At 47.3% G+C, this 14058-nt stretch overlaps 1 protein-coding gene and 1 non-coding gene across 20 annotated transcripts in view; both read right to left on the bottom strand.

Annotated features, from left to right (window-relative positions):
- CYTH1 (cytohesin 1) overlaps positions 1-14058 on the bottom strand; it is an 82728-nt gene that overhangs the window by 5833 nt on the left and 62837 nt on the right. For 10 of the 19 annotated variants that reach the window (XM_070226829.1, XM_014738256.2, XM_070226832.1 and 7 more), the window contains exons 4-12: positions 13638-13704; positions 13147-13265; positions 12725-12805; positions 11725-11837; positions 10376-10524; positions 9598-9709; positions 4253-4329; positions 853-924; positions 48-202 (exon numbers count right to left, since the gene is read on the bottom strand). In XM_070226829.1, coding sequence (XP_070082930.1) covers positions 48-202; positions 853-924; positions 4253-4329; positions 9598-9709; positions 10376-10524; positions 11725-11837; positions 12725-12805; positions 13147-13265; positions 13638-13704 — 945 coding nt within the window. Of the gene's footprint in view, positions 1-47; positions 203-852; positions 925-4252; positions 4332-9596; positions 9710-10348; positions 10525-11724; positions 11838-12724; positions 12806-13146; positions 13266-13637; positions 13705-14058 lie in introns of all 19 variants that reach the window. The other 9 variants (XM_070226838.1, XM_070226826.1, XM_070226835.1 and 6 more) reach the window with 2 other exon arrangements.
- LOC111775830 (U6 spliceosomal RNA) lies at positions 8159-8261 on the bottom strand. The gene has a single exon (XR_002811809.1). It is a non-coding gene; the product is annotated as a U6 spliceosomal RNA (small nuclear RNA).

Genomic DNA, 14058 nt, shown 5'->3' with positions numbered 1-14058 from the left:
GTCCCCCCAGGTCAGAGCACATCTCCTGTCTTTCAGACGCCACCTACTTGATGCATTTCATCCACTCTTCCTTCTCCTCAGGTGTGGGGGCTGAAATCCGGTACACAGTGTGGTTCCCCTCCACCACGCGCCCGTCGGCCTCGGTCTTACAAGCCTTAATGACTTGGTCTTTATTGTCAGGGATATAAAGCTCAAAGCAGTTCTGAGAATCAAAAAGAGGGAGACAGTGACAGAGGTCTGAGAAAGCTGCTGACCAAGAAAAAGTGTTAATTTATTTCCCAAAGACTCTTTATTCTGACCTTCATAAAATATAGGCAATAGAGATTTTCCTGTGGAAAAGAGGATCCTAGAAGTAGAATTCTGGAGAATGTAAACTGTGTATAAATAGGCGTTCTTAGCAAAGGTATCAACCAGATATATGTTAGCTCTACTCCTAATACACAGAAAATATGGAGAGATGTGTAGGGTACTTAATCCCTTCAAAGCCAAGCTAGCAACATCATGATATTCCAAAACAAAGCACCAATATTCACAAGGTCTCCAGAGCTCAGAGAACCAGCAGCCCGGTCGAGAGTGCGTGCTGTTCCCTTCTAAGGAGGGACAGCGCTACGCCTCATACAACGTTAAGTAAGCAAACTAAAGCAGCTGCACAGAATGAAAGAGGTTGTTTAGAATCTCATTTTTGGCTTGAACAGTAAAGATAAAAAGTTAGGCTAAATTAAAGGCCTGATAGTATGTCTCTGGGTTTTTTTTCCTTTTTAAGTAAACTTTCGCAATTTCATTCTATTTCAAAGAACTGCTACTACATCCATCCCTTCTGTGCCCCCAAAACATCTCACCAAAAATACTCACGGGTTTTTTGGAATCCTCCACCTCCCGGATACTCAGATTCTCTAGAGGGATAATCCCACGGGGCTCCTTATCCTGCAGAAGAGTTGGAAAGAGAAAGATGTCGTTGACCCTTCGTTGCTCAGTTTGCAAACACGCATCCTGTTACATTCCTCACCCTGGCTCTCCCGCCTTCTCCCAGGACATAAGTTTACAAACTGGCTCTAGGGCCCACACCTTGTGGTCTAAAACAAGAATAAGGTCAAGAACCATATAGGTGTTGTCAATATAACACATATGAATCCCTCTAACCAAAAGCCTTTGGCAAGGAGAGTGCCCAGGGAGCTTCAAGAGATGCCCTGAAGGCGTGTGCTTGGCAGAGCTCCGAGGGGCCTCGTCCAGGAGGGAACGTGTGAGCCCTTCACGCAGGAAACTACCCTGCTTCTTCGCCTGGCTCCCCTACTCGTCGTTTAAGACTCAGTCCCGGCATCAGCAACCCGAGAAAGCCCCAGTCTTGCCCTAGGTGCCCAGCTCTGCGCCCCAAGGCCTGGGACCATAGCAGGGTTGCATGTCTTTACTATTCATTATCTCCAGCCCTATATCCTCCCCTAGTCAGCCTGTAGGACCCTCAAAGAGACACTGCCTGGCTGACAACGCCACAGGATCTAAAAAGGCACTAAACTTACGTCCAGAACAGACCCGATACCCCACCCCTGCCACCCCGTCATCCCCAGCTGGCTCCAGGGCAAACGTTGCTGAGACTCCCTGCACACTCTCCGTCTGCAGGGCCAGCTTTCCTCTCCTCTTCAAGGAAACAATCTCATAACGCGGCCTATCTTCGAATTTGCAGGTACCAGTTATTCTGGCGTTGGGATCACCTTTATCTGCCCTCCACATCTGTGAGCTTTTCTCTAATTGTCTTTAAACTTGTCTCTCAGATACAATCTCTCTCAGCCTTTCCTCTATGAATGTGATTCTACTTTTAGCTAATCTCTTCCACTCCTTAAAGTTTTAACTCATTTGTTAATAATTAAGTTACAATTCTACAATTATATGGTTATATTCTACATACATAGTTTTGCTTCTCATTTGTTTCAACTCAGAAAGTTCCAGAGGGCCAGGCATCTTGCAGCCACTTCTACAGTCTCATGAGAGAATGGAGGCTGGAGGGAGAGCTCACATCTAACACCCCGAGCTGACTCTCCTCTGGGATTGCTAATGTCCAACGTCAGGGTCGTTCCTCCTATTTGGGGAGGGACGTGATGCTCACGGGCACACCCTCTGGGACAACAGTCTGGAGTCTCTGCCTGTGCTACAGAAAGTGAGGCTTGTTTTCACACTTCCCCATTTCACTGATTTCTACCCAGCAGCAGACCTTACTGCTCCTCTATCAGAAGAGGAAAAGGGGAAGAATTCCTACTCAGTTTGCTTCTCTCAGACTCAGGGCCCTGAGGAGGTGGCTAGGGCACATTAGTGCCCCAGGGCCACGTGGCAAAGGGTCCTTCCACTGGGCTCCAGGCTGCTGCCTCCATCCCGGCCACCTGGTGTTGAAGTTACTGAACTAGTTCCGCCATTTTTCTTATTTTGTTGCTATTGCTCCACTTGTTTCCACTAGATTTGCCTGTTTATTAGGTAATTCTGTGTGGAAGTCTCCACCTACCCTCTTAACCCTGAGGCTGCTCCTCTGCCCCTTAAGAAATGAGCTCTCTGTGGTCCCACTGCCCAATAGAACGCAGGCTCGCTGCCGAGCTGGGTTCAGGTGACACCCCCACGGTCAGCATCGTGAAGCCCACAGGATTCTAGAATCCCACTGCATTACTACTGAGACTTCCCAGTACTGAGGGGCATTACTGCTTCGATGCCTGCATGTTTCCTTTTAATGCAGAGAACAGCGAGAAAAACCCAAAGACAATCTTAAAGATGTCATCAGTCTAGATGTCTTCAAGGAAAAAGGTAAAATATGGGGCAGCGGGGGAGACAAAACAGAAGGAAATTTCCCAAGCTATTCACAGTGGTCCTTTCGGGGGTGAAACAGGAGGAATTTATATTTTTATTGTTTTATATATTTGAACTATATCACTCTCATATGTGAAAGTTTTTTAATTACAGAAAAGCAAAGCCAGCTGCAGACTTTACGGGGCGTGAGTTTAGCCCCGTAACACACAAAATGCTGGTCAGAACTCCCCTGAAAATTACTGGATGTCACAATAAACAGTACACCTTCAGGATGAGTGACTGAATTACAAGCAAATGCCATTAGGAATCGCGTTCCCTATGGGAGAAGCTGCATCTATATGACGTCCACGGTGACGGAGAACCCGAGGTGTTGAAGGTGACAACAGAAACCCACTTCACTCTGAGGCGGCACAGTGCTGAGGCGCGGACCTGTCCCCTGCTTCCTACGAAGTCTTACACAAACATGGCCAGGGCTTTCCTTTTGATTCAAGTACCATCTTCATCTACATTAATTACAAAAGACACTTCTAAATCCTCATTTTTTCATAAGATCAGTGACTTTCACTCAGTGAAGACGTGGCTGGAGGACAAAAGTAAAGCATCCCAACTCAGTGACCTTGATTTCTTTCAAGACACAAGTCCAGCGCCGCCAGCTGTACACCCGCTGTGCTCTCAGGTGACGAAGAAGAATGGCAGAAATGAGAGCACCGAGTCGCAGGTGGCGAGCCCGTCTACATGCCAGCCACCAGCTCGAGGCTGTCTGGGTGCTCTATTAGTGGGGGCTTCAGAAAAGGTTTTATTTTACGATTTTTATTCTCACAGGCTTTTATTACAAAAGAACCTTAGATTTAACACATATTTGCAGTTCTAATTCCATTCCCACTGGATAAAAACCAACAAAACTTCCACAGTTTAAGAAAACTTCAATTTCTTAAAACTCCAGATAATCTCTAACTCTTCCCATTTCATTTCACTTCTTTTTCCTCTATCATATATTTTACCCCTTGGCTGTTTCTTCTGAATCACATGCTTCAGCATTTCTGCCACCCTAGAAAATGTGAACCCTCCGAAATACGATTATCTTCATCTCCCTTCCAATAGGGCCACAAACTCTTTCTTGGCAACTGATCCAAGTCCACTCTTTCCGGCCTGGCTCTAAAACCATTTCTAATGCCATGCATAATGTTCTCTCTACTGCTTTCTCCTGGCCAGGCATCTCTGGTCCCAATATAGAACTGGATGTTGGCTCAGAGCCCCAGTTCCTCTGGCAAGACACTCCACATCACCCTCAAGGACCCCAATTTTGAGATGTGTCTCAGTTCTCCAACTTCACGTAAACTCTCCTCTCATGCCTAAAGACGTCGAAGAATAAATGCGACTGTCTCCCCACCGCCTCCTCCTACCACGTTTGATTAGAGTTGTTTCGAGGCCTGGCCACCCTTGTCCTGGCCAACCAGCAGGCGCTCACCGTTGTATATTCAAAGTAGTAAAGGCAGTTGTCAGTCAGAATGAACCAGCGTCTTTTCCAAGTCTTTACCCTGCCACCTGCAGAGCAAAAAGAGATGCATGTTCGACAGGAGTCGGTCAGGCTGGCGCGGGCTCCGTAACACATGGAGCTCTGCTCTCAGAGAGGGGGAGGGAGGAAGCAAGGGGCAGGGAACCAGGGGAACATTGAGACCATGGCAAAATTTACATCAGTAACAAGACACAGAGCCAAAACAGAAGCACCTTTCACGGAGTGAAAGTCTGTGGGTACAAGCAGAGCAAGCAAGTCAGGTGGCAGCCTGGAGATGAAACCAGGACAGCAGAATGAGAGCATGGGTTTGGGCGGAACCCGGGCAATGATGACTCTCAATGCAAATCTGATGGGAGCCAGAGAAGCGTGGTGGAAATGGGAAAACAAACAAGAAGAGGGGAGAGGGTCAGCCCCCTGGTCCAAGCTACACTGCCAGGTCAACCAGCCTCTGGGGCACGCATGGAGCTGTTTCCTCAGGAGGGGCAGGAGGGAGGAAACAGGAAGCAAGGCATTTGACTCTCTTCACAATTGAATCCACAGTTTCCTAGAACAAGGAGCTCAAATTCCCTGGTTGCCCCCTCTACCCCACCTTCCTGATTGCAGTGAATTTCTACACTGGCTTTTAGGCTTCTGGGCCAGTGTCCTAAAAATAAAATTTCCCCAGCGTCCTGGGTGAGATGAAGTGGAATCCCTGTATCAGGGAAGAACCCACTGGCAAGCAGAGGGCCCGCTCAGGAGCCTTCCAGTTCTGGACTTCTCTCCAGAAGCTGGTAAAAAAAATAGCTGGGCGAGGGGCCACGGCCAAACGGGCACTAATGGGGGCTGTGAGCCGGTAGGGCTCTCTCAGTCCTGCTCAATTCAAAAACGCTGGGTCATGAAGTTATGCTGAGATGGACACTAAGGAAGGGGAAAACTCGCCTGTGACCTGTTTGAATGAAGCCACATCCTGCTCTCAGTCATGACCATGAACCACACCTTTCTCTTCCTCTACTCACTTTGGGTCAAGGGAAAGCTTTCTGAACACAAACCATACAAAAGTTATCCAAAGGCGTTCACGTGTTAAGATACGCACGGCATTTTACAAATACTTCCTACCGTCCAGGACAGTACATGCTCTTTCTGCTAAGATTTAACCCACAGAAAACATCACTTCTCCCGTCTTCATAAACAGGACCATGGGGTGTAAGTCCAGTGTGACCCTAGTCATGCTTTATCCCTTGCCCCTCATCTCAGACAGCTAAGCAAAGAGTCGGACAGCTTTACAGGGAGTATTTCCAGCTGCCAGGACATGCCTGCGTGCCCACACCAGCCTTCCTAAAAGAAGCTGATTGCTGGAGTAATGCCAATAACGTTATGGCAATAAAGGGTCAGCATAGGTCCTGGCAGCTGGTAAAAAACTCTTGGACCTGCTGGCCCCTTTCATGGCTCTGCTTGGGTGCCTGAAACCTCGGAGGGGTAAAGTGATGGATCGTTCATCGCAAAGGTCCTAAGCGGCACAGCCTTGGGTTACGGAACGAGGTGTGCCGTGAGCAAGCGCGTGCTGCCCGCCCGCCTGCCCTACACTAGCCAAGCAAAGGCTGACCCCCCCTACGGCGGTTTGCCAGTTTATATGCGCGTGTGCCTCTGGCCCCTAAAGGCCCTAAGGCATGACTTAAGAAAAAACATGGATGAAAATAAGGCATGCATGTGGAAAACAGGAAAGCCTGGGCAGGATCAAAATAAATAAGGAGGAGAAAGACGACAAGGAATATATTTAGAATTGGAGCCAATCTGTTGTAAAAAGGAACCGCTCCCCATTTCAGGGGCTGAGAAATCGGCTTTCCCACCTCCTGGGCCTCCATCCCCACACGGGACTCAGCACACAAGACACCTCAACCCACGATGACTACCATGCGCTCCCTCACAGGGCCACCCAGAGGCACTCGGGGTTCAGGGTCACAGAAGAGGGGTCAGATGCCAAAAGGAAGATGGAAGGAAATCTAGGCAAGAAAGCAAAGCTGGAGACATCTTCTCCCGGATTAGAAAAGCTTGGTTATGTCCCCTGACAATCAGCCGCATTACAGAGACCTCGACCACGAAGCGTCACTGTGGTCCCGGGGCAACACTGCCATGTTGAAAGAAAAGCAGACATGACACAAGCAGACAGGTCAATGTGCGCACCTAGGACAGTCCCTGTGGAACTCACAGGACCACCTCCCACACTCACGAGTCCTGACCCCTTGGATGTGAAGGCCAGGCTTCCCCTAGAGTAGGGAATCACCTGACAAGTCCCCAAAACGTTTTCATAAACGCCAACGTGTGGGTCGTTCTTTTTACATGTAGCTCCGCTCAAGTAATGCTAAAGCAGACACCTGAGGAGCTCCTCACCTAGGAAAAGCCTATTTCTCCCAAATCAGCAAATGGAGAGCAGATACCAACGACATAACTAAGAGGCCAATTTGGGGGGTTTATTTAATGACGACTCATTGAAAAAGAGGAGGGAGAAAAATAAAACAAAACATAAAAAACAGAGCTGAGGTTGCAATGCCCTCCCCTAACACCCAGGAAATCAAATCAAAGGACTTCAAGGAGGGGCTTGGGGGTTTTGTCTTCTTTTCAAAAACTTTACTTAACATCATTTTGAGTTTGGGAAACAGCATCTCCCTTTTTCATGCAAAGGCAATGTCCTAAGTTGTCCCATTGAACTCTTGTCCTAGTTTGCGCTCTGACTGTGGCGCATCAGAAGCACATGGCTTTGGGAAGTCAAAACTGCCTTCTCCTCCTCCTCTTCTCCACTTTAGAAATTAATTCAGGGATGTCGATTTTAATTCAACAAATATAGCTTAGGCCTGGCCAAAAATTCCAAGAGAAAATTCAGTGAATACTTTCTCTGCTTTTATAAACCCACTCTTAGTATGTTTTCTTGCATTATCACATTCAGTCAAGTTTAAGTTATTCCACATGTGGTACCTAGCTGTCTGATGCACTACGTACTACTCCTAAAAGGCAAAACAGGGAAATGGCTCCGAACCCCTGATCCTGACCAGTTCCCTAGGGACTGTACAACAAGTTAGAAGCAGCATTAACACTACCACCAGCAATTAAAAAACAAAATAACCAAAAATAACAAAAGAAGAAAACGCTGCAGCAGTTACAGTGGCCTGGGCAGAGCGCGCGAGCAGGGCGAGGGGATTACATACCTCCTGGAGTTTGGGGCAAGGAAAAGGAGAGCCAAAATCATGGAAACATACAAATGAGGGAGAAAAGAAAATTAAAACAAAGAAATTAAACCCGACTCCTTATTTTTAAAGTGCACTGTATTAGTCATTCGTGTCTGCCTAGGGGGAGCAGGGGACATAAAAACACTACCCTGGCGAGCGCCCACTCTGCAGGCGAGGAGGGGCTCCTCTCATCTGCCACCTCCCTCTGGGTAAAGGCAAGATCTGAGGCATGACCGAGAACCTGGTCACAAAGATGCCACAGATCAGTTCTCACCAAGCTAACATGTGTTAGTATATCTAGAATCCAGATCAAAGAGAGTGAAGACTACTTTGGGGAAAATTAAATGTCTTTCTTCAGACAGCTACCACTTTTTAAAGTGTGTGTAAGAACGCACACACACAAACCCATGAATACATATGTACATATGTGTATACACAAGAATACACATCCTTACAGCTGTATGCATACACAGACATGTACACACAGCTACAGAGGGTGGCACCCCGCCTTCTGCAGCACACAGATACAGAGGGGCGGGTCTGAGTGCACTACAATGAAACACGAGATGAAGGGTTTAGGATGGTTTAGGGGAGGTTTAGAAAAAGTCCTACTATAACCTAAAAGCGAGTCCCACATTTAGTTAAATTTTTTCTTTTTAAAAATATGGCATGCCTCATGAATTTGCATGTCATCCTGGTGCAAGAACCAAGCTCATCTTTGTACCACTCTAATTTTAGTATCTGGGCTGTCAAGCTAACACTTAGCATTAGCATTTAAACAAATTTTGCTGGAGGGGGCAGTAAATCCAAACTTGGATGCACTTTTAAATTTCCAGTAGGTTTCCTTTTTAACTCCATCTGCTTGGCAATAAAAACACAGAGCAGAATGGCTGCCTTTGGGGTTAGTAATTTTAGAGCCTTAACTTCAAAGATTCTACTGGCTTAAAGATATATCAAGTGTTGATTAATTCAAGAGATATTTAAAACTCCAATCAGTGAAGTGGTGCTTTAAGGAGAATTTATGAATTAAGTCATTATGTATAAACACGAGGACTTGGGACGTGCTTTTAAAGGAAATATAAATCCTACTGCTATCTGAACTGGTCAGAAATTAAAGTTTCCATTTCAGTGCTTCCCAAGGTGTCAGTCAACGGCCAAGAGAGTGGACTTCTAATCTCATGGGACAAGCAGCTGAAATGGTAGAGAAGGACCATTCTAACAAATACCTGTAATGTGGGAACTCACACATCAAAAGGCCAACACGGAAGAAAACAGAGAAAAGTACTCTTTCAGTGGCCATAAAATGGACATCATTATGTCCAGGGGCTCTCTCTGTGCTCTGAAACAATTAATGAAATAATCCCATGTGGCCGTGAACATGTATGAAAACCCACTATTCTTTTCCTTTTGGTTACTCTATCAGTTTCAGGGCAAGGCATGACCACAAATCTCAGCAATACAAGCTCACTTTTGGCAGAGGGAAAAGGAATAATCTTTTATTTTTCTGAATGAACAAAATCATTAATGTGGCTGATTCAGATTGGAAAGGAGGGGGAAAAAAAACCACTGCCCGAGAATGAGTAAGAGTGCTGTGGACGCGCTGCAGCCAAGGGCTCTAGGTTTGCCATGCACACTGCCTGTGGGGAGCAGATGCAGAAGGAAGTGATGACGCGCTGGGGTGGGGGAGGCAGGAGCACCAGGTCAAATCTGTGTGATGGGAAGTAGAAAGATGGACACAGCTGGTCACCCTCCCAGTGACTGAGGGGCAGGGAAGGGGAAAGGACCAGGTCCTGTGGGAACTGCCTTGAAACAAAACCTGATCGATCCATTCCACAGCGGAAACGTGGCGCGCAAATACACTTGGGCAATATTTCTGCGGAGTGAAGTCTGTCCCCAATAGTCTCTAGTGTCCCATGGGGGCACTGACACTGCATTCACTTCCTTTCTAGAGGTGGATCTTGTAACAGCATGAATTCATACCACAGCTCCTCCCGTAACCAACCCGCGCTTTCCCACAGCGTACATCTGTGTGTGTGGGCGCACACATCCTTTCTACGTATCTGTGTTAGGAGCCCTAACCCAGAGGGCACTACTTACCGAGTTTCAATAGCCAGCCTTCTCGGTCTGGATTGAAGAAAGTGTGAGTAAGGTCATTCCCATCATCTTCCGGGATTTTAAAGGGTTCATTTTTTATGCTCTCATACAGATTCTGGGATAAAAGATGACACTGCATGTCTCTGATTCTGGAAATATCTTTTCTCCCTCCCCTCTCTCTTCATTCAAGCATTCGCTGTGTGCCTACAGTATGCCACACACCTTGCTAGGCACTGAGAACAGAGCGACATGACCCCTTCTGCCTTCAGGTGGCTCACAGTGACAAAATAAGTACGATGCTTACTGACAGTTAAGAAAGAAAAGAAACCAGCCTGACTTTCCTTCAAGCCTTTAGTTTCAGCTTTATACATTGCTTTTCCCTCCTGATTCCTTCACTGGGCCTCACTACCAATTTCTTGATGAAATTCACATAATTTAACGAACGCTAAGAGAAGACACTGGGTGACTTGCGTACACCTTTCTCCTCCCCTAAAGCTGCGCCGCCCCCAGGCCAGCGCCTCCGAGCCAGGGCCCTGCTCACCGCCTCCCGAGCCAGGGCCCTGCTCACCGCCTCCGAGCCAGGGCCCTGCTCACCGCCTCCCGAACAAGGGCCCTGCTCACCGCCTCCCGAGCCAGGGCCCTGCTCACCGCCTCCGAGCCAGGGCCCTGCTCACCGCCTCCCGAACAAGGGCCCTGCTCACCGCCTCCCGAGCCAGGGCCCTGCTCACCGCCTCCGAGCCAGGGCCCTGCTCACCGCCTCCCGAACAAGGGCCCTGCTCACCCGGAGCAGCTCCTCGGGCAGGTCGCCCCCGTCGTTGATGCCTCGATTCATGGCAACAAACCGCTCCACGGTGGGCTTATCTTTGACGTTGGGGTTGTGCAGGCTGGTGTTCAACATGATGATGGCGAACGAGAGGACATAGCAAGTGTCTGAAGAGTAAAGCAAAAGACGATCAGAAACATCTTAGTGAAAGACGCAGAAACGCCACGTGAAATCAAGAATGAAAAGTGGTGCCCTCAACAGAATGGGCCCAATCTACACGCCCGGATATGCTCTGAGAAGCTATATGCTGCTAACTGAAAAGAGCAGAGCACAGAAAAGGGCATGAAGCACTCAAGACTTAAAGATGTTCATTATTTCAGACCGTAAAAGGACAAGGTGTACACTGTGGAAAACCTGAAAAACAACACAGCGTATTAAAAAAAGAAAGTATAAGTTATCTATAATCCTGCTACCTAGTAATAGCTTATTTTGCTTTATTACATAAATGTGCCTGTGTGTAATACAGTCACGTGCTGCATAATGATGTTTCGGTCAACAACAGACAGCATATACGACAGTGGTCCCACAAGACCAGTACCACAGAGCCTAGGTAGGTGTGCAGGGGGCTATATCGTCTAGGCTTGTGTGAGTGCAGCCTACGATGGTCACAGGATGACAAAATTGCCTAATGACACATTTCTCAGAAAGTGTCCCCGTCGTTAAGTGATGCATGACTGGAAATCGCAAACGTACCTCACAGATACATACTGTAACAAAACTTGGATTAAAACAGATGCATAGTTTTGAAGCCTGCTTTTTTGGTAATCTTATTAGCATTTTCCCATGCCAATAAAAACTCCTTTTTAAAACATGATTTTTAACAGTTGTATGTTTCATATTTCAGGGATACCACAACATATTCCTACTCCCTTAATGTTGGACTTTTGAATGTTTCCAACATTTACTATCATAAATTAAATTTAAATTGATGTTCTTAGGCATAAACCTAATGCCTTTTGTTTTATTTTTTATTTTATTTTACTTTTTGCAGGGACAGATTTGCCCTGAGTTAACATCTGTCGCCGATCTTCCCCTTTTCACCCTCTCCAAAGCCCCAGTGTGTGGTCGCATATCCCAGCCGCAAGTCCTTCTAGTTCCTCTACACGAGCCACTGCCACAGCATGGCAACTGGTGTGCTTCTACACCCAGGAACCAAACCTGGGCCACCAAAGCGGTAAGAGTGCCAAACTTGAACCACCAGACCGTGAGGGCTGGCGCAGGCCTTTGGTTTTAGAAATTATCTAGTGCCAAGAAAAGAATCTAGCGTAAAACGCCCATCGCAAACAAGGATGAAGTCTCTCATCTACCCGTGGACTGGAACACTCCGTTATTGCACTGACAGTAGCGCTGGGCAAATGCCTCCATCATCCGGTCAATCTTCTGGGCCTCTCCTGGCAGCCGGAAGCTCCAGAGGAACTGCCTGTGTGGTGGAGACGGGCTGCGTTACAGGACTTGGGGAGACCATTGATTCCTCTGGGAACTGTGAACTTCAAGTGATTTTTATACCAAAGGGCAAAGGAAGGGCTTCAGTCTTCTGCTACAGGAACTCAGAGCAGATGCAAAATCACCATTCTACATCACTGTTCTCTTAATCAAAGGCAAAGTATTTAGGAAAAATTAAGATTTTCCTATTCAAAAGAATAGTTCTCATCCTTAAACTAATACACAAGACTGTAATACATATAGATAATGCTCATTTTAAATGAATTCCAATTTCCAGAAAACAAGATGAAGTGGCAAAAGAGATTTTCTATCAAAACATTCACAATTTATCCCTTTAAGTCAGAGAGGCCCACGGCCAACAGGTTTAATTGAGGATTATCTCCATCTATCTAACTGAAAACACAAAAATGGTGTTATTATTTAAACCTACAGCAGTGGAAATACCAAACGACAATTTCCCAAAAGGCACAAGATAACAGATTTAGTAAAAAAATTAAAGTTCACTTTTCTTCATCTACAATGAAGTTTTAAGCTACTTCCCATTCTAGTGCAGGAAATCAAAGGGTTTTCTAAACTGAAAATTAGAAAAGATTTCAAAATGTATTCATTCATCGATTTCCAAAACATTAAATGAAAGACCTGAGGAAGAGTTTTGCAAAATTTGCTTTCAGGATATATTGTAATGTAATTCTCTTTAACCATCCAATCATTTCGATCATAAGCCAGCAGACTGTTTTCTTTTAAAATACTTCGAGATATTCAAAAGAACCGCCAACGGTATGTCACTACAGTGCCACATGGGACAGACATGATTAGAGACCTGCCTCTCCCACCGCCCAAGGGGCTCCCCTCGAACACACTCACCGCAGCGCCTGGACAAGGTTAAGATCCGTGAACTCATGCAACTCCACGAACGCATGAAGAACCTGGATATTGAACTCATCTCTAGCAAGACAAACAAAAGGGAGGGGGTGGGGCACAGACGTGAGACACTGACGCTGAGAACCCAAGGTCATCCCAACCCCCAGCCAGGCGGTTTCCCACGCGGAGTCCTGTAGCTCTGTGGGCCGGGGGAGGCGACCGAGCACACACAAGGCAGAGCCGCCTTCCTCTGCTCACACCCCAGCACGCCGGCCACCCTTCCCCAGAACAGCGCCCTCCCAGTGCGGCTGCTGCTGCCTCAGGGCCAAACTCTCTTCAAGGACTTGTGGCGGGAGTTCTGGAGTCTGTTTCTCAGTAATTCTGGACGGGCCTGCGCCCCTGTGCCTGAGTCCCTGTGGCCTCACCTCTCCCCCAGGTAGTCTCCGATGGCTGTTTTGTTGAGCCCCTCCCCCTTATACAAGAACTGGGCAATGTCCTCACAGGTGTTCTTCAGCAGGTCATTCTCTATTAAGAACTGGATCCCCTAGAAAAGACAACAGATGCCAAAGACGCTTACTCTGGAAACATCTAGAAAGGAGGACAAAGGGCAGAGGAAGAATGGGTGTGGGTGCTCTGGACACAGAGAAGTATCTAATAAACACTTGCCAACTGATACGAGGGGAACCGGCTCAGGAAGCTCTAGAGAAGGGCAGGCCAGCCAGGCTGCAGCCTGCTCTGGGACAGCCCACTTCAGAGAGCACGGGCTCCAGCCTGCTCTGGGAGAGCCCACCTTGGAGAGCACGGGCTCCTGCCTGCTCTGGGGAGAGCCCGCCTTGGAGAGCACGGGCTGCAGCCTGCTCTGGGACAGCCCACCTGAGAGAGCACGGGCTGCAGCCTGCTGCTTCCTTTCACTCACCTTTTTAGGATCCATGTTAAATTTTTTCCTGCCCATGGCTACCTGTTTGTTCCTCTGCATGTTTTTCCTGTAAAACAACCACCACAGCCAGTTTTAGTACTCCAGGTGATCAGCAAGGTTTCAAAGACTACCCCCACAGGCAACCACTGATTTATACGGATTTCCGAAAGACTCACCCAGGAAAGCACAGGCACCCTTAAGTCTCACTGTGAAGGGCAGCTGAAGTCCTGGCCCTTGCCCCAGGCTCATTGGTTCCTTCTGCCCCAGTGCTGTTCTTTTTTTTTTTTTTCTCCTTAAAGATTGGCACCTCAGCTAACGTCTGTTGCCAATCTTTTTTTTCCCTTCTTCTCCCCAAAACCCCCCTGTATATAGTTATATATTCTAGTTGTGAGTGCCTCTGGTTGTGCCATGTGGGACACCG

The sequence above is a fragment of the Equus caballus genome, chromosome 11 (genome assembly GCF_041296265.1).
Source record: "Equus caballus isolate H_3958 breed thoroughbred chromosome 11, TB-T2T, whole genome shotgun sequence".
Taxonomy (NCBI): Eukaryota; Metazoa; Chordata; class Mammalia; order Perissodactyla; family Equidae; genus Equus; species Equus caballus.
The sequence above is the reverse complement of the archived record's forward strand: the minus strand, read 5'-3'. Positions and strand labels throughout refer to the sequence as shown.